We start from the raw sequence: 21,512 nt of genomic DNA on the forward strand, positions 1-21,512 counted from the left end.
TTCACGAAAAGGCCGACATCGGCTTTGAAATTCAGCACAAAATTAGCAGCGCCTCAAGAGCATTCTGGAAATTAAAAGACAGGTACGAGTTTAGCACAAAAACGAAACTTGCAGTGTACCGCGCAATAATTCCCACCGTGTTATATGGAAGCGAAACCTGGGTGCCGTACTGCCGGCACATGAACGCATTAAACAAGTTGCAACAGATACACTTTAGACAACTGTTAAGAATCAACAGGTTCCACCATGTCTCAAACGTATCGGTCCTTGAAAAAGCTGCGAGAGCGCTGAAGTCATGATTACTAAATCCCGCTTAAGGTGGATTGATCACCTATGCAGGATGCAAGAAAATCGCCTACCAAAATCTCTTCTTTATTAATAGCTTGTAGACGGTAAGAGGAAACCGGGTGGACAACTCAAAAGTTATAAGGATATTTTCCTTAGTAAAAAACTAAGTAAGATATTCACGTAAGTACATACAGGGTGTCCCTCTTAAGATGGATACAAGCCAATATCTTGGTTGTTTGTTAAGCGATCTTTTCCATTTTTGACAGGAGGCTGTATGGCTATAAGCCGTACATTTTGCCCAGGGTAAGAAATGCGATACCTCATAGACGTACGTTTTAATGGTGTTTGATATTTCTCGAGTCAAGAGTAAACTACCCTTAGGACAGTATTTATTTCAAATCTGATAAATTATATTGAATACTCCTTACCTAAGATACTTAAGTTCTAATTTTTATAAATATTGATACAGGGTGTGACATTAAAATAAGATATTTTTATTTTTATTGTTTTTTTAAATATTTACGACGCCACTGGATAAACAACTGGTTTATTATCAATAACCAATTATATCCAATTATCAATTAATAATCGATTTAAGTTTGGTCGAAGATGTTGACTTTTAGTTCGTTATAGTTTTATAAATCTTTGTTTAGAGCATATTTTTCAAAGTTAATAGTGATTGTTTTAAATAACAATTTGGATTTTTTAAAATATTTCTCAATAAAACGAATAAAAATCATATTTCAGATTCCATTGCAAACTGGGGTTTTAAATTATTTTGTAACTCATTTTATTCATTTGTATTAGCTAACTTAAAAAACTATTTTTTAAAGTAAACAAAATAAATTGAAAATATTTAGTTTTTTTGTATCGTATCTTAATTATTATGGAAGCTATCTGAAAACTTAAATCGATTATTAATTGATAATTGGCTATAATTGGTTATTGATAATAAACCAGTTGTTTATCCAGTGGCGTCGTAAGTATTTAAAAAAATAATAAAAATAAAAATGTCTTATTTTAATAACACACCCTGTATCAATATTTATCAAAATTAGAACTTAGGTATCTTGGATAAGGAGGATTCAATATAATTTATCAGATTTGAAATAAATACTGTCCTAAAGGTAGTTTACTCTTGACTCGAAAAATATCAAACCCCATTAAAACGTACGTCTATGAGGTATCGCATTTCTTACCCTGGGCAAAATGTACGTCTTATAGCCATACAGCCTCCTGCCAAAAATGAAAAAAATCGCTCAACAAACAACCAAGATATTGGCTTGTATCCATCTTAAGTGGGACACCCTGTATATATGATCTAGGATATGTATACAATATTTCTGTAATTTGCATCCATGATCATGTTTTCTCGCGTGACATATGTCATGTTTATTAGTTATTGGATATGCTGAAGAAATTGTATATAAATTTTTTCCAGATAACTCAATAATAAAAATATCTCCCATTTATTTTGTGAACTTATTGACACAAAATTATGATTTTTACTATGAATTCAGATTCAGTACTGTCGCAACTGCACTATTCTCAGAGATAATAAATCATTAGAGATATTTTCTCTATTATATTATAAACATTATTGCCGTGCCTTTGATGAATACACTGTAGTTTTTTTTTCTTTTTGAAACGAAAATATGTGTTTAAAACACGAAAAATTGCCAGAATTGCACACTAGAGATGGTTAATAAAGATATTTCTTGTTAATCAACCATCACATCAAGTTTCCGGTATATAAAGTTATAAAATTAAAAAAGATAAAGCTGGTTTATGTTTTTATCTACATATATGACGCTTATTTATATTATAACGCCTCTATCAGATTCTCTTAATATTTAAAAACGTAACCTTAAAATTTGATTTTATAGTGTTATTTTTAGATAAAATTACCTACAACAAAAATATTTAAAAAAAAAACGAATAAATAATTAATATTTAAATATTAGGAAAACTGAAGGGGCTCCAGAAGCCTATCCTTATTTTAAAGTTTCTTTTTCAAAGTTAAAAGCATAGAGTGATTGAGTACCTTGGAGGTACCAAACATCACACAAAATAGTGAAATAAATATGTAAAAATTGAAAAGATCAATGAAGGTTTTTAATCGTTCCATTCTTTTTCGTCTACTCCTTCCATCTCGTCTTGTTCAAGTTTTAAGTTGACTTCCAGCCTAGTACTCATAGCCTTCTGGATCTGTAATATGCATTATTCACTGAAAGAACCAATATGGAATGTCTAAACTATTGTAACTCGTTCATTCAAAGACATCTAACTAAAGGGAAGACACAGCACTCTATTTGTTTACAATACTTTTAACACTTTTATATAAATTAAAAGGAGATAAGGGCATAAATATTAGCGATGGGCACTATCGAATGGTTACTGAATGAATGATTTCAACTATCGAATGGTTTTATTCGAATAAAATCATTCATTCATTTGTATACCAAAGCATAAATATGTGACAACCTCGCCGTGCGACTAAATGGTTATCGTTGAGCCACGACTATCGAATGCTTTTGATAAATGAAATTTAGTATTCGTTTGATTTTTGTGTGCGTCAGTGCATTATTAGTTCTTCCAAATTTTTATAACTTCGCCTTGTAAATACTGTGAAATTTTTGCGTTTATTAAAATATTTAAAATACTAAAATAGTAGTTTCTTTAATTGACGATTGTGTGCGTGTGCAGGTGGTCAAAATTTTTCCGAAAATCTAGCCCGATCCTTCAATTATTTAATTTTATATGGTATATGGTCTATTTTTTTAATGGGAAATTTTGAGAAGTAGTAATTTTGAAATGAACTTACAATTAATTTTAAAAATACATATTTGTATTTTAGATGTTTTAATAATATGAATTAGTTGAACTTAATCAACAAATAAAAAATGGCAAAAGCCCAGGAGAAGATCGTATTACACCTGAAATGCTGAAGATGGGCGGAAAACCATTAGTGGATGCCGTGGAAGTATTGTTAAATAAATGTCTGATGGAGGGTAGAATCCCGGACGCATGGAAAAACGCAGAAGTTGTGCTATTATACAAAAAAGGAGATTTTACAAATATAGAGAATTATAGACCAATAAGCCTTCTCTCGCATCTATACAAGCTCTTCACTAGGATTATCAACAACCGACTGTCTACGAAACTAGATTCCTATCAGCCAATAGAACAGGCAGGCTTTCGAAAAGGTTTTAGTACCATCGATCATCTACAAACAATTAAAACAGTCATTGAAAAAACAACAGAATACAATATACCTCTACATTTGGCCTTTGTAGACTACCAAAAAGCCTTTGACAGCATCGAAACCTGGTCATTTCTAGCTGCAATGGAGGACGCGAGAATTGATTCCAGATATTATTCCATTATTAAAAATATCTATGATAGTGCAACCTTCCAAGTTAAATTAGATGATGACCTCAAAACAGAAAAAATACTACTCGGCAAGGGCGTGAGACAAGGAGATACCATCTCTCCCAAGTTATTTACACTGGCACTGGAAAATGTCTTCAAGAAATTAGAATGGGAAAATAGAGGTCTAAACATCGATGGGGTACACCTTAGCCATCTGAGGTTCGCAGACGATATTGTCTTGCTGAGCACCGACATTCAAGAACTAAACACCATGCTAAATGAGCTAAATGACCAATCCCAGAAAATTGGCTTTAAAATGAATTTGAAAAAGACCAAGATAATGAGCAACAATATCCATAACATTACCGTTGACAACGTTATTATTGAAAACGTAGACCATTATATATATATTTAGGTCATAAAATCAAGCTGGGCAAGGAAAACCAAAATACGGAGATCAAACGCAGGATCCATTTGGCATGGGTAGCATTTGGAAATATGAGCAATATTTTCAAGGATAAAAAGGTGCCCATGAACCTAAAGAAAAAAGCTTACGACAGCTGCATTCTACCTGTGCTTACGTATGGCTTAGAGACTATGTCAATTACTCGAAAAACAGCAGAACAAATACGAGTAGCACAAAGAGCCATGGAAAGAATCATGTTGGGAGTCAATATTAGAGAAAAAAATACGGAATACCCACATACGTCAAAAAACAAAATTAATAGATGTCGTTAAAAGAGTGGCAAGTCTGAAGTGGCAATGGATAGGACATGTGGCAAGACAGGATTCAGACCGATGGCCCCAAAAAGTAATCCTATGGAGACCTAGGGAAACAACCAGGAGTATGGGCCGACCAAAAAAGAGATGGGTCGATGACGTCAGGGCAGTGGCGGGAAGACAATGGATAAGATTGGCTAGAGATCGCGAAGCATGGAAAAACCTAGAAGAGGCCTATATCCAACACTGGATGGAACCAGGCTGAGAAAGAGGAAGAAGAAGAAGAAGAAGTTGAACTTAATAATCATATTTAAGTAATGTGGTTAAGTAAATGTGGTTATCGAACTCAAACTTTGGGGTGAGAAAATTAAATTGAAAGTTTTACACGTGCCAATTTAAAAAAAAAAGTTAACGATGTTTTTATTTTGTTTATGCTAATTCTCTTACATGTAGTTTTTTGCGAAGAAATATTTCATTTATTTTTTAAAGTAAATGCCAGTAAAAGTAAATGTTATTTTTAAATAGTAATATAAATAATTTTGATTTCTAATTTTTTATTTATATTTTCCTTCCATTACACTGCATGCTTAGAAAATTAATAAATGTTTATATAACAAATTAGTTCTGTAATTAGTATTATTTAATAAACCAACGTTGCCAAAAAATTTAGAGACTAGGTATATTATTTTTAAATAGGATCCCATATAATTAATTTTGACTACTAATTTGTTGTTTATATTTTGTACTACTTAAGAAAAATGTTTATATTAAATGATTTTAAATTTTGTTGTTAATAGGTATAACAAATTATTACTGTTATTATTATTTACTAAACCAGTCTTTGCTTAAAAACATTAAAAATAATTTTCCTACATCCAAAATAACAAATATTATTGCAGTGTAACAACAGAATATTAATTAAAAAAATGCAAAATATATATAGACATACTATCCCTAACTATAACTAATGCCAAACAATAATATTCTTTGCTAATATCAACTAATACTAATACCAATATTTGGCAACAGCGCCCTTCATAATGTATTTTCTGTGCAAATACTAGCACCTCAATAAAAAAATAATGTGTCCTTATCTTTATCTGACTCCGCAAAAAATCAAAGATGCCGGCTTCTTTCATAGCATTGCCATCGATCGTTGTCGCGTTTCTAGGAAAGAAACCTACGTCGTCGAACGACAACTAAAATCCAGTTTATATTTTATTATAATCGATCTTGACGAATAAATTAATTTTGTAAATGAATGAATTTTATAAATGAATGGTTTTTGCTACCGAATTACTAGAATACAATATTTCAAGGCAGATGACGCATCTATTCGATAATTTTTATTCGCATAGTTTTCGATGAATGTTTTCTTACCAACTATCGAATTATTTGAATGAATTGCAACTATCGAATGTTTCGATAGTATTCATTCGATAGTTCCCACTACTACTTTAAACATACTTCGTTTTCAAACACAAGTCGTAGATCTAACGCAAACCGCAGAAATGTGTCATCATCGCTTTCTGTTGAAAACAATGTTTGATCGGGATTAAAATGTAAATAGTTTCATCTCCTTTAAGATAGATGTCTTTGATTTAGACAGTAGAACATAAACTTTAACGATGCATAAGGGATATATTATTATCTCAGTTTCAGACGACTAAATTTGGTTGAGATTCAAGTTACATATTCAAGCCACTAACTGTTCTAATTCTAATTTCTTACCTCAACTTGTTTGGCTTTGGTTTCCCCGCTCATGTCTGCGTTCCATCCCAGTCTATTGAACGGTTTTGACGCTCCAATAAACGGACTAGACGCCGATTTATTTATCGTTCTGTTCTCCTGGTTCGGCTGTGGCTGATTTTCGGTAACTAAAAAATAACTTATCTCGTCAAACATAGAGAGTAAACTGTATTAAAAATTTTAGTGTGCAATTAAGTTCTTAAAAAGCTGTTTTGTGTATTCATAACTTACGAGATTCCATTCCTTCAGGCTTCAAATTTAACCTCTCAGGACCTTTGTCTTTGCCACTAAACCATTCTGCGCTAGTTGAGGATGGTTTCCATGTTATCTACAAGCACAAACTCATTTAAATAGCCACCCCATCCATTAGAAACAATGTAGTAGGTTAAATGTCCCATACGATAAAATTATAGGCTTGGTGCATTTCAATCGCTATTAAAATTTCGACAGCAGCGCTCGATACGGCAGACATCAGAACTGTCCGACTAACTTTTATTTTACGCCATCCCAGTTACTGTTTATGTTGATCGCATTAAATAGTATTTAAATCGTGGCTATGTTATAATATTTAGGAGTCCATTTCACCAGTTCGAAAAAGTATCAAAATAAGCGTTCGGCATTTAATGTTTTATGTAAAATTGGCTAGGTATTTCTTCAAAAAAATCATAAAGTCTTTCAAAATCTAAACCGCTCTCGTTAAAGAAATTCCGAAAAGTCTTTATAGCGTCGATTTTCAAAGTAATTATTGCTATCTTTGAGTTTAATTCAAGTTTTATTTACTCAAACCGGTGATAATTGTGCATTAAAAACTTAAAAAGCTGTGCTGTGAACTGCAAAAACCATCGTGGATCGTGACATAACGTCGGTTTCCAATGTTTTAGAGGTATTTCATACATGTCCTTATATAAAATATAGTTTCTTGTATGCAACACACTGTATTTTATTTATAAAATTAAAAGAAAATAATAATAAATTTGAATAAACCTTTGAATAAGAAGACTAAGGAAGGAGCATAATGCTATCCATGTATTCATGCATGGTGGGCGGAAAAAGCGCCATAAAAGCACTCTAGGGTGGGGATCCTTGACAGTTCTGTATGACGATTCATTTGACACATTTGAATTTGATTTGAAATTTTGTGGATTTGTCAGTCTTTACGGAGCTTATTTTATGTTATTCATTATTTATTCTATTACTGATAGTTGTATAAAGGTAGTAAATCTGGATGGAAATTGTGGCAGAACTTAAATTAACAGTGACACTATTGCGATTTATCGAAAAAGACTGTAAAATAGTTGGTTGTGTAGCGTGCGGTAGATCTTGGTCAAAAATCGAGTGAAATAATGGAACAACTTTTCGCTAGTAAGTGACTATATAATATACATACGTGTAGTAAACCGATCATTTATGAAATTCACTTAAATTAACTAATAATTATATATTTTTTCTTGCATTTTTGCTTTTATTTACTACTTGTCAAAGATTAGATGTGAATGAATTTAGATATGTCAATTTGACTTACCTGGTTCAGTAGTGTATCGGATGTTTGTGTTAATAAATAATTATTATAACTTATCTATTTTTATTAGAATTTTATATTTTTATAACAATTTTAATAACTACCAGCATTTATTCACAACGTAAAATAAAACAACAAATTATTGGGTCTACCCCACGTCTACCCTACATCATAGTTTTACATTTTTTAAATAAAATTAGAACGACACTGATAAACCGGAATTTAAGTCGGCCATATTTGAGGCCCATCGCGGTGTACCTAAGATTTTTGATATGCTCCTTCCTTAGTCTTCTTATTCAAAGGAATAAACAATATTTGGCGATATAATTCCGGAAAAAGCCGAACCGCTTCGAAATTTTCAAAAGTTTTGGGTCGCGACCGTTGCAAGAATAGCGCCAAATAGTGTTTACATTGTCCTTATGGGCACTTTCCAATCTAAACTTGTTTCATTTATCTATGCTTTTATTTCACGCCATCCTAGTTACTGTTCGTTTTGATCGCATTAAAATAATAGTATTTAAATTGTGGCTATGTTATAATATTTAGGAGTCCATTTCACTAGTTTGAAAAAGTTTCAAAATAAGCGTTCGGCATTTAACGTTTGTAAAACTAGCTAGGTATTTTTACACAAATGAAGAAGGAAATTAAAGATAAACGATTATACTGTATCCGTACTGTAGAAAATTTTAGACAACTTCTTTATTTTTAAGATTTTGATGGTTAAACATTAACAAAATAGTCCTTATATTTGGACTAAATTTTCTCGAAAATACAGGTATAATTTAAAATTCCGTTACAATACGGAAATAGATTGAAGTTTTGTGATTACAGTAATATATAATTTATAGAGTTTTGTAACAAATTGATCGCTATTTTATGGCAAATGTTGAAGCTCTGCAAACTTTAATCAAGCCTTAATCAAAGCACGTGTGTTTGGAATTTTGGGCGTGGCTTAACACGACAGGATTGGGCTAAGCCTTAGGCAGATTTCTGAAATATAATATATATTTATTTCGGCTACACAAGCATAAAGCAATTAATTTTAGAATTTTCTGCTATCTCACTTTCGAAAAACTTGAAGTCGTTCTTAAGAAAATAAATTAAAAAAAAAGGCCAGAATAAAAATCCGCACTTTATTTTTAATACGTCACAACTGGCATGTTGAAAAGCGACAACACCTGCGTAAGGTTGTAAATCAGATGGCCTTTTCGAATCCAGGTTCTGGTACGGCCATGATGGAACAAATTATCAAAAAATAACAATTTAAATCTTAAAATTTGATTACAAGCTTTCACAAACGGATTACAACCTTTCAAAACAAAGGAGTAAACAAAAAATTTAACCTCAAATTTATTAATCAACATGCACGTCAAATCAAATCGCAATGTTGCCAGTTGTTGGCTGGCGCACGAGCACTGTTCTGCAATATGATTGGGCGTATTTTTCATACGTCATCAATTGGCACTTTAAAATTATTCCAAATTAAAGCAATTCTGAGGGCCTATAAAAAATTATTCAATGTTATGGAACTATTTTTTTTTGGTTAAATATACTGAAAATAGTCTTCTATTTCAGATTTTGTCCTTGAATTGGGTATTTTTTTTGTGAAAGAGCCCATTTGGTAATCATTTTTCTGATAATATATGTACTACTTGATATGTGCTAATCGTCCATACTAGTTTTGTACCTTTTGTTATTTTAATACGTTCTTTTTATAATTAATTAGTATGATACCACCGCCTACCCCATAGGCGTAGTCTAAACATTTATCAAAAATATAAATATCCCTTCAAGCAGCTAAGTTAAGAAAAATATATAGCCACGGCACTGTTTGGAGCCATGGTAACAATTTGGTCTCGGGTGTTACATGTCCTTGTATTCTTTAGTTATTGCAAAAAATCTATTTTTCAGAATTTTGACAAATTGTACCTACTAATACTTTTCGAATAATATTATAACAAATTTTTCGAGTAGTCGCACTAAGCCTATAATAAAACAATAATAATTAAATATTCCAATTGTTACCCTTGTTGGTGGAAACAGATCATCTTGAAACAGTTCCGTCTTTATCCTAGGCACTGTAAAGCTCAAAGGTTCGATGGAATTGTTTGTCAGTCTGTACGCTTTGGCGAATTCAACATTCTGTACCTCGCAAGTGTTTTTGGGTAGAAATGACAGTCCCTGATGTAGCGAGTTGCATCTGTGATGGCTCAAAGGACAGATATAAGGATGTTCGTCGGTTATTTCGAACGCGTAGATGGTCGAGTCGCCCTAGAAACCAAACTCCATATAAAATTCCGTAGAAATATTATACAGTCTGTTACATCGCCGACCTGAACATAGGATATCCCATATAAATGTTTTAAAGTCTTCTCCATTTTATTTTACAAAGAAAAAATATTTGAAACGTTTTAAAGAACCCCTTAAAATGAAGGACATTTTTAATTTTCACTAGCTTTTGCGTATGGAGTGTAGAGAAAAGGAGAAATATCTTCGTGCATTAAAAAATGTCATAAAAAGGGAAGACTAAAGATGGCGCTGCTGTAGCAAAAACATAAAATTTAAAATATGCGCCAAAAATTTTTAGAACAGGAAATGCGAGGGGTGTCTCACTATTGGAATTACATGTACATTTTCTTGGCAGTTGCTGGCAGTCATTGGCAGTCTTATGGCAGTCGCCTATAATAATTACATGGCAGTCATAGGCAGTCTTCTTCAAAGTCTCTGGCAGTCGCTTAAAAGTGGAAGGATATTTTGGCAGTACGTGTACATTTTTTACCCGAGTGAGACACCCCTCGAGGAAATGATTCAAGAGATAAATATTCGACACGAAGGCGCGGGTTTCAAAAAAATACAAATTTTATTTTCATGTCACGATTTATCGATTTTTATTCGGCAGCAATAGAGTGGGCCTCTAATATATAAAAAATAATTATTTTATATTCTAAAAAATAAAAACAAAGCTTTTTTGGGTAATGTTTGGTTATGTTACTTTTATCATAGTATAAGGAAACTAGTAGCTTTACTCCTTGTCAAATCCTTTGTTCTTTTTCTGCCACTTTATATGACCTTGTTCTCGCGTCCCGTGACCACTGACGTAGCTGTATACAGTCTATAACTAGGCAAAGTATAGTAGTTGCACTCACCATAGTTTCATAGAGATGTATTTAGGAAAATATGAGTATGAGTCTACAATAAAATAAAATAAAAAAAATTGATCATCGAGTAAAAATTTGCTTGAAAATAGAATATCACATTTCGTGTAAGTGACAATTCTTCTGTGTCTGAAAATCTTCTAATGAGAAGAAATGCGGAAAAAATATATAACATATTTTTATATTATCTATTTTAAAGATTTTCTACAACTTTATTTTAATTTAAAACAAGTTTAATTTTAACATTAATGTGTTTGTTTTGTAGTAATACTCGTATATTGGTTAGGTGATTTTCATTGGATAACTAATACATTGAACAACACGTTGTACTAAATAATAAAATAACATATTTAAACTTCAATAACTGCTAATAAACATTAACCAGTAATTTGTACCATGTCTCTAAGGAACCGGGATTTCCAGTTTTTTTTTGGTACTAGCAAATTTTTGTTCAATAATGGTGCAGTTCGTTAAACAGCAAGCAAGGGATTGGATTCCACATAGACCGTGCACTCACGATGGGCCTGCACATCAAGGAGGTGTGTCTGAAATCACAACGAACTGCTAAAGCGTTGTCCGCAATACTGCCAAACGTTCGGGGCCCAACACCAGCAAAGAGAAGAGTGTTAGCATATGCGTGCCAGAATATTATTATGTATGGAGCACCTGTGTGGAACGAAGCATCGAATATGCACGTAAATAAAAAAAGACTTGAAGGTGCACAGAGAGTCATGGCTTTGAGGGTCTGCTCGGCGTATCGGACCAACTTCAACTGAAGCAGCCTTGGTGATAACGGGTCTGGTGCCCTTGCATCTTCTCTCAAGAGAAAGAGAACGACTCTTTCTCAAGGGTGAAGTACAAACCAGAGCAAGCAGAGAGATGGAGAGAAACCGTACAGTGCAGCAGTGGCAGGCAGAATGGGAAGTATCACAAAAAGGAAGATGGACATATAAGCTCATCCCAAATATAAATATGTGGATTAAAAGAAAGCATGGAGAGGTAAACATCTATCTTACTCAAATATTGAGTGGCCAGGGAAATTTTAGGAGTTACCTGTGTAAAATTGGAAAGAGGGAAGTCGCGGAATGCCGATACTGTGCTGAACCCAATGATACTCCAGAACACACAATGTTTGCTTGTCCAAGATGGGAACAGGAAAGATGTGAGGCACGCATGACGATTGGTGGCAACATCTCCGCAGATACCTTCTTAAAATCGGTAACAGAAAGAAGAGAAAACTTTGAAGCCATCTAAAAACTGGCCCAAAATATACTAGAGGCAAAATACAGCGAAGAGCAGGGGTAATGAAAAAAAAAGGAACAGTCCGGCGTCTACTTGAGGAGATGCGTCCAGCGGGTCCAGGTAGACGTGGCAGGAGCGAGGGGGTTACGTTTAGTGGGTAGTGTCCTCCAGGCAGCTTAAGGCAAGGGATGGTTGTCAAATCGATAAAAAAATTGAGGTTTCAATGAAAATAATATCAACAATGATCACAAATGACTCTCGAAAAAACTCAAAGAACAAGCTTTTAAATTATTACTACAACCAATAGCAGCACACAGTAAGGCACTCATTTTTTGTCAATCCGTCTCTGTGCTGGGACGCAACGCTCGAACCTCGCAGGTCGACGGACGAAACTCAACTGAAACGCTCTGTGATCTGCCGATATTCGACAGATTGTAAAAACTGGCAGAAAATATCTGGGAGATTGCAATTACTCTTTTCCTTCTACTATGCTTTTATTCTCTTATCTATGGTTACTTTTCATTTTTTAGATTTATGCGTCATTAGCTCCACTGTGGTCATTTGGTTATTCTTTCTTATTATTCACTTATTCTTCCCATTTTTGGGACCTCTTTTTTAAATAAAGTCTCGTAAGAGATGTTTCTCCTCATCTTTACACTCCATACTCCTGCCAATTCCTGTTGGAGTTATAAAACAAACACTTTTTTTTCGGAAACATTGAAAAATAATTCGGTCCTGACAAAACTTATTCGTCATTTTTAAAATTTACGTAGGATTTCCTATGTTCAGGTAGACGATGCAACGCACGGTATAGTGTGACTTAGTACTTTGCCGGTGACAAATAACGTTGAGCTGTCTTCGTCGTAAAAGGGTATCAGGATAGCAGGAGATACGTCAAGTCCTACTGTGTTTAATGGAGTACTCAGATCGTTGGATTTGTAGATGGTGATTTGTCTTTCGGATACTTTATCGAAACCCATCGTTACTATGTATCTTCCATCGAGGGCCCATACTATACGAGCTCCGCGATTGCCTTCAGGCCCTTTAAAAAAACTTGTTTTAGAGATATATTCAATGAATTAAACTTTTTCTACAGGGCTTTTCTAAACTACTTCTACTTTTAATGTCATAATCGTAATTTGTACACGTCTTCAAATTCAATTCCAAACTTACTAAATTTTTAAGTTATTTTTCTTGTTTTTTTTTTAATGGAACACCCTGTAGATTAGTTTTAGTGATTTTCTTAATTAAAATTAAGGCAAAAATATATAAAAACTTACCTTTGCCTTCTTTACTGGGTTGAATATTCTTCCTGGGATTGTACACTCTTATTTTACCATCTTTGCAGACAGTGGCGCACTGGTCACCCGCAGGTGACCAACAGAAACTGAATATTTGGTCTGTATGTCCTTCCAGAACAATCTTCGGACTTTCTGGTGCCGATGCGGACAAATCCCAAATCCTTATTGTCATATCATAAGAACCTGAAAATTAAGGCATATTTTAATAACAGTTTAAATAACATAACGAATTTTGCCTAGATAGTGGGTACTTATAAATAATAGCTTCATAATCTTTAGTAAATTTTGGATTTTTTTTGTTAGAACAATTTTCCCTTATCTGCTAAAATAAAGTGGTGGGGGAACGTTAGATCTGTCTTTATTTAAATATTAATAATTCCGGACTGGATGATCAGAATCCAATAAACGAGGGCTCGTTTAAAAGAGCGTTTCTAACTCTATACCATAAAACTAATAATAATAAAGTTTTGAACGTAGACGCTAGGGGGCGCTTTCGTACAATTTAACAGCGCATTTTAAAAAAATAAATACGATATTATATGTAATTTTAGCTGATAGTAAAGAGTATGGATGGTGGAATACTAGTTAACGGCATACCACTGAACAATTTGCGCTACGCGGACGATACAGTCCTTCTCGCTGAAAACATGCAAGACCTCCAGAATATGTTAAATAACGTCATCACAACTAGTCGAGAATATGGTCTGACACTCAGACCAAATACATGATTGTCACTAAAACTGGAGTGCCCGATGAACATCTGTACGCGGAAGGCGAGGAGCTCAAGATTATGAAATGAAGCTGCTCTGTAGCCGCGATTTGAGCCTAGATCTGAGAACTCGTATCAAATGTTATATATTCCTAGTCCTTTTGTATGGTATGGAAGCTTGGACCCTCAACGAGCTTTGCGAGCGGAAACTGGAGGCCTTCGAGATGTGGACATACCGTAGGATGTTGAGAATACCATGGACAGAACATGTCACCAACGTGGAGGTTCTGAGAAGAATGAGGAAGGGCGTAGAGATCTGCAAGGAAGTGAATAAAGAAAATTGCAATATCTCGGCCATATCATGAGAGGTCCAAGGTATAAGATTTTGCAACTCATAATCCAGGGAAAAATTGTAGGAAAAAGATCTGTTGGAAGGAGAAGAATATCCTGGCTCAGAAACCTGCGAAAATGGTTTAACCCTTAACTGGACCGGCGTCGTCTGACAGACTACGCCAAATAATTAACTCATTCTCATTAGTTACTGGGACCGCCCACACAATTGGCGTTCCAGCTAATCCTCCCCCTCTCGGTCAACTACTGATAGCCATATGTATGCCCAAACTGGATTAGTTTTAGCAGAAGTTACTTAAGCTGTAGTCTCTCAGACGACGCCGGACCGTTTGCGTAAGATTTTGTGTTTGATAAACTTTTGTAAAATATGGCCAGGCCTTCGAAAAGAGTGCGTTTACGAGACTCTAGTTATGAAGAAACTCTATTAAAATGATATGATGAGGACTGTGACAGTGACAATATGACAATCTGCCAGACAAATGCGTTTGACCATGTCAAATATTCCAAGAGAAATATACTTTACAATTGGTAGAATACTTGCAATTCCTGTACAACCAGAACACTCCCACGGAGATATTCTTATCCCAGAGTTCTTATCCTAGTTAAAGACAATGTTATGTCCTAGTTTAATTATTTTTAATGCCTAGAATGTACGAATTCATTTTGTAAAACATGTTCAGGAAAACAATGAACTTTGCCATATGCTGTAACTAAAAACCTTTTCTTTAATTTCAGTTTTATAGCTTATTTTTTTATATATAGTACTAAAAACATATTTCTATATTGTAATGACTGTTAGTAATTTGGTTTTATTTTTTAGAGCTTAGTAAAAATCTAATTTTTTTTTCAAATTTATATGTATGTTATTTTATTTTGTACTATATTTTCTTAAAGTTTATATTAATTGAACCCATTTTTGTCTATATTAGTTCAATAATACATATCATATATAATAAAATAAAAATTTGTTATTTTTTAGTTTTTGTGTGTTTTTTTTCACTTTTTAGAAGGCGTAGTCCCACAGACTACGCCGGACCGTTTATGATACATATCTATTACCGGACCAGTTAAGGGTTAATGTCACGTTATCTGACCTATTTAGGGCCGCAGCTTCCAAGGTCAAAATAGCAATGATGATAGCCAACCTCCGATATGGAGACGGTACATAAAGAAGAAGAGCAAAGAGTAGTAAAAGCTTAAAAAGTCAGAGAAAACCGCATCTTGATATCTTCTTTCAAATCGAAGATATAAACGTCAAATTGTTATTAGATCAACATTTTGATAGTCAGCGTTTTTTTTTATATCTTTTAATTGCTTTTTCAAAATGCCTTTATTATTTGAAGTAGTTGAAGTTGTTTCGCCGTAAAATCGTAGTCTAATTTTAATGATATTAATAAAATTGCTAAACGTTCTCTAATAAGTTACTTTGATAATAAAAAATTGCGTTTATCTAATTAAGATCGGCAATCATGCTAACAAGAAAAAAAAAGAACTTTAACCCCCTGTAGCTACGAAACAAAGCAGAATCGTTGATACGAAAAATAAATCTTATTTTTATGTGAGGAATCTCCCCACGAGAGATGGCACCTGTTTTTTGAAACAACCTGTACAATATACGAATATAAAAACAGTATGTGGCTCCTTCCTTAGTTTTTTTATTCAATGTTTTGGACCTACCTGATGCTAAAATATCTTTGGCTGTCGGATGAAACTTAACAAAGTAGATTTTCTCCGGATGTGCGTTAAATTGGTCTTCCGGTTCATTTGTAGGTTCGGCCAAACCGTTTTCCGGTATCTTCCATAGTTTGATGACGCCATCGTCGCCAGCTACCGCCAAGCGGTGGGTGTCAAACGGATCCCAGGCGAAGTCCATTATGTAGTTGCCGTGTACCAGTGTGGGAATAACACCATCAGGCAGCTTACCTGAAAGGAAAACAACGTTATATTGCAGATTATACAGATTATAAACTTATCATCAAAAGCATTGTTTTTCGTGGTTCCAATTTTCGGAGTCGCGCACTAGTTAGGTTAGTAGTTTGTGCACATAGCACGCCCTCTTATGGCCTCCAAAATCGTGCACAGCTCCTGACCGGGTCAGTTATTACGCGTTTAAACGCGAGTTTATCTTTTTGGTTTTACTTGTCTGCTCATCGTCACAAAAAACAATTTTCGTACCACGAATTAGGGACAAGATTTTTAATTATATACATATCATAGACTTAAAATAAAATATAGACTGAGCATCTCATTCATAAATAGCTGGAAAATGCGGACAGATAATGTCTTGTTATTGTTGTGTTATTGTTTTAGGCTCTAACGAGTGCGACACGAGCGATAGATAGGTTGTCTCCGCCGTAACGGTCGTTCCCTGACGACTCTGACGAAGAATGCAACACTGTCTTTCGTTCCTCAGTACTCCTGAAATCTCCGTAACATAGCCGGGTAATTTTTTTTAATTTAAATGAAGTTTTAATTCAATTAAAAATATATCGTATTTAACTTTTTTATATTTTATTAAGATTTAGGAGAGGTTTTTTAAATAAAAGTTTAGAAAAAAACGTCCAAAAACGATAAAAATAATAAAATACATGTTATAGAAAAAAATTTAATAATCGAAATTATGTATTTAATTTTTGAAATTAATAATAAATCATTAATTTTAATCAAACATTATCTAAAAATAAAATCAGGATCTATTCTATAGATATAATAGAATCGGCGACATGGAGAAAGAAAAAACTTCATGATTGTTGTAATTTTTTTTCTGGTAAGTGATGTCTTATTATGTAAATTAGAGAAAATAGTAATCTGTTCCATTAAAGCAAGCTTTTAGGAAGTGGATTAAATAAAGACTACATTTATTTAACTCTACTATACTGTCTTTATTATACCGGCTGCGTCCCCAAAATGGCTCACCCCCATAATTTTTTATTTTTTCAAGTAAAAAAACAAGATTTGGTATGTTAGTATATGACATAAATTAGGATTGATTGACGCATTCAATTGTTTTTGGTCACTTCCTGTTTCACCGGAAATGACTATAACTTCTGATTTTTAAATGGCACCCTAGGTATATAACACTCTGAATAGAATGACATATCATATGTCAACTTTTGACATTTTCTCATATGGTTTAATTGAAATTGTAACACGCAGTTCATAACGACAATTGGACTCGAAATACCAAGTATCAATATATTCATAAAAAAATACTTTTTCGAAATATGCTAATGAGTCATCCTTGTTCCATTTGAAAAAATTGACATATGATTAAAAATACGCGATTTGTACATCTTTTAACCGGCCTAGACAAGACACGAAAAACTTTAGACGATCAAAACTATTTTTCCAAGGCTCCTTGATTAAAACTTAGTGTTTTTAAACCGCCATGGCACTCTGGATTGAAATTTAAAATACGATTTGTTTTTAACCGACAATGCCAAAAGTTAACATATGATATGTCATTCTATTAATAATAATTAAAAGTAATTAATTTATGTCATATACTAACATACAAATCTGTTTTTTTTATCTGAAAAAATAAAAAAGTCATAGGGGGTGAGCCACTTTTGAGAGAGTATATTAAAAAATAATGTTTCATAATGTAACGTCATTTTAGAATTCTTGTACGTTATTTTAGATTCTGAAGATAGTTTTAGAATAAACTGGAATATATTTTTAATAAAAACATGATTAATTTTTTAACCGATGCCTAATATAATTTATCTTGTATACAAAAACTTTTATATAAATGATTATGTAATAGAAAAAATTCAGATTTTACATTTTACTAAAATATTATATAAATAAGCGCCTTTCTACAACAACGCCACTGACTCCCAATTGGTAAATTGAGAGTTGCCTACCGGTCGAAAGTCGTTTCAAGACTCAAATGGATTATTTAAGTCAAATTTCTTGCAAATTTGTCACTCGCGAAGCATATTTTATAGTTCTTGAATACAAAAAGTAAATAAAATAAACATTTAAGGACTACAAACTAAGAAAATGCAATAATACAACCACAGAGAAGTAGCGGCAACAATGCTTTACTACACACGTGCGACGCGTACTACAAGTTAATAGAAGAATGAACAGGCGACCTCGCCTCTAATCGGTGTTGCCATATTGTAAAGGATTTATCCTTTTTACATAGTATTTGACTTATAATTAAGTAGTATAAGGACTATTTAATACATCTATGGAATATTAAAATCTACTTTATTAAAATGCAGTATTAATATCTCAATATATGTGTATAATGAGCAAAAAAATATTGATAATATTAAAGACGTGACAACATAGGCTGGACGAGAAAGGTTTGGTCGGCTGCGGTCGAGTGTACCCAGAAGTAAACATGTGTACAAAAATGATTGTTTGACCGCGTTCAGATGTAAATGTGTAGTCTATATTTTATTTTAAGTCTATGATACATATAGTATACCTAATTTGTGGTTATATACTCTGTTTTACGGTTTGAAGAGTAATAATTGTTTGTCCTTACCTGTATAAAACTAGCTAGTTAATAAATATACATTTACGATGATTTTTACGTAAAAAAGGTCTCTTGGTAAAAATCGCTACGGCTAAAATCATAAATTTGCAATGTTTTTGAACCAAAAGTTAAACAGAAACTGTTTTATCATCATTTTTTCGAAGAAAATTTATGATTAGTTTAAAAAAATAAAAAGTTCCCAAATTTCTCATTTTAGTCAAATAACAATCTGCTCAACGTGTTTATTTTTAGTCAATAATGACATGTATTGACTATTTCCACTGTAAATATCTTGAGAACGGTTGCTCGTAGCGATTTTTACAAAGAGATATTTTTTATGTAAAACGTGTTGGAAATGTATATCTTTTTCGCTCGGTAGTTTTATACAGGTACGGACAAAAAGTTATTACTCTTCAAAACAGTTAAAACACATGTAGGTGGCGCCCCCTACGAATAGGAGTCATTTTGACAAAAACTCAAGGAAGATTTAGACAGACGATAACAGGAAAAAAGGCAGAGATGACAGATGACGTCCATACCAAACCATTTATTTCGTTAAAAAAAGTTTCTTTTAATATTTTAATTAGAAAAAAAAACTATTTAAAATATTTTTTCTTTATTTGTATTTTTTTTGCTTCCGACGACGGAAAGAGATAAACTTTCCGAAACGTCAAGCATTTTTTTCTTTGTTAGGCAAATTTGTATAACTGTAAACCTAACTTCTGACAAGTAGTTTCCATTTGGGTTTAACGCCAGAAGTGTTTACAAAAAATAACTATTTTATTTAGTGGCGAAATACCCATATAGGATTTTTTGGAGAGATCAATCCGCCACATAGGTATAGACATTTTTTATAAGTTATATTGCTAGATATAATAATAAATGCAGGAAATTTCTTGAAATTTGAAAGTAATAATAAATAGTTCTTTTTTATAAATTTTTGTATGTGGTCTATTTGTTTTTTTTATTAACACCTACACTATTTTTTTATAAAATAACTCAGTTAGACTTTTGCGTTTTATACGTTTTTTTGTCATCATATTTTGATGTAATCATTTGTCACTAGAATCTTAAATATATTAATTTCCCGTTTAGCATTTCAATTGTACCAACTTATTTCTTTGTAAAATAAAATGAACTAGTTTGAAATTAAAATGAGAGACACATCTATCACTGTCAAGGATTTTGTCTTTGGACAAACTATAAAAAAAACCGTCTTACTTACCAGGTTTGCCAAGTTCAAATATCGCGATTTTGCCACCTGGGCCACTCAGAGGCACTGCCACTCTTTCAGGGTTAGCTAAAATAATATTAAAAAAAAACATTAAAAATATTTTAACCAAAATTAATAAAAATATCTCACCATGAAAACCATCACATTCACCGGGAATCTGTCTACTCAGATTTCTAATATTTTCGATATGAAAACTTTTATGAGCTGTCGTTCCTTTCAAGTGCCTAAACTTTGATACTCGCCCTAACAAAAGAAAATAACCAATCAGTGATACATTACGTAAGTTTGAAAAAAAAAACGGTGTCATAGTGGCCTATGAAAGGACAATCTATGATAATTTCTGTAGGGTCGATCCCGATATCATAGATTGTAATTTTAAAGGTGATTTTTCAATAGTATAGTACTCTCCAACCACAAAATACTGACCAAAAACTGTGGATGTTCTTTTAGGTGCCACAGATTCGTTTTTCTTCAGCGACTGAGGATCTAACGACTGTTGTTTTGACATAGGTACGCTTCTCCTAAAATAATAAAAAAAGTGTATCAAACTGGCTAATTTACCGCCGGCGATATAGACAAAACCGGCGGTATATGACGAAAAGAAGACCGCCGGCGCCGTTAGACGTTTACATATTTATTAACATGAATACCGCCTCCGAACAACAACGTAGATTTTTCCAGTAGGGCAGTTGTTGCTAAATACACAAAGAAAACCGCCGCCGTGCCGTTCGGCGGCATACTTAAAAAAAACAGAAATACCGTCCTTATTTTACCTGTTATCTTCCTTTAGAGCTTCATCGTTCTTTTGGTTTTTAAAAGAATCTTTTCTTCTCAGCATTATAGGCGAAGAAGTGCTTTTCTCTGTAATTGTTGTGGGTTGATCTTGAACAGATTGCGATCTAGAACGATTGAAAATAAATAAGTGAGTTCCTACAAGTATATAAAATTCCAAAATTCTGAACCAAACCTTTCATAAAGTTTTCGTCTTTCTGCAATGCTGTTCCTTTGTAACGAATTCCTTTCAAAATTCCCACTTTGATCGACAGCATCGAAATTGTCCTCAGGTTCATTTTCTTTCGAACTTGTACGGGTTTCAAATAGTTTTCTTCTTTCCGCTGTACTGGGTGTTTTCGGAATATAACCTACACATAATACAATTTATATACCTATACCAGGACAATATTTGTTGACAATTACATTCATTCCTAAAACAGTTTGCAAACCAGAAATACATTTATTTCTCTGCGCATAAGCTATATATTACATAGTCTGTCTCTCTCTCTCTCTCTCTCTCAAACATATACACACCCTTTGGTGGTGCAACAAGAAAAGCTGATACAATATATTCATTTGATTAACATTTCTGAACAAAATTAACGT

General features: G+C 33.1%; 1 protein-coding gene across 3 annotated transcripts in view; it reads right to left on the reverse strand.

Annotated features, from left to right (window-relative positions):
• Window positions 1-1,517: 1,517 nt before the first annotated feature.
• Window positions 1,518-21,512, reverse strand: part of LOC115888134 (coronin-7) — a 34,253-nt gene continuing 14,258 nt past the window's right edge. For 2 of the 3 annotated variants that reach the window (XM_030907721.1, XM_030907719.1), the window contains 12 exons: window positions 21,100-21,274; window positions 20,906-21,031; window positions 20,559-20,653; window positions 20,262-20,375; window positions 20,124-20,198; window positions 16,084-16,329; window positions 13,326-13,529; window positions 12,873-13,087; window positions 9,674-9,919; window positions 6,361-6,457; window positions 6,112-6,257; window positions 1,518-2,496 (listed from right to left, as the gene is read on the reverse strand). In XM_030907721.1, coding sequence (XP_030763581.1) covers window positions 2,404-2,496; window positions 6,112-6,257; window positions 6,361-6,457; window positions 9,674-9,919; window positions 12,873-13,087; window positions 13,326-13,529; window positions 16,084-16,329; window positions 20,124-20,198; window positions 20,262-20,375; window positions 20,559-20,653; window positions 20,906-21,031; window positions 21,100-21,274 — 1,832 coding nt within the window. In that variant the 3' untranslated portion in view covers window positions 1,518-2,403. Of the gene's footprint in view, window positions 2,516-6,111; window positions 6,258-6,360; window positions 6,458-9,673; window positions 9,920-12,872; window positions 13,088-13,325; window positions 13,530-16,083; window positions 16,330-20,123; window positions 20,199-20,261; window positions 20,376-20,558; window positions 20,654-20,905; window positions 21,032-21,099; window positions 21,275-21,512 lie in introns of all 3 variants that reach the window. The other variant, XM_030907720.1, reaches the window with a different exon arrangement.

Source organism: Sitophilus oryzae, unplaced genomic scaffold (genome assembly GCF_002938485.1).
Source record: "Sitophilus oryzae breed Bouriz unplaced genomic scaffold, Soryzae_2.0 scaffold_684_pilon_pilon, whole genome shotgun sequence".
Lineage (NCBI taxonomy): Eukaryota > Metazoa > Arthropoda > Insecta > Coleoptera > Curculionidae > Sitophilus > Sitophilus oryzae.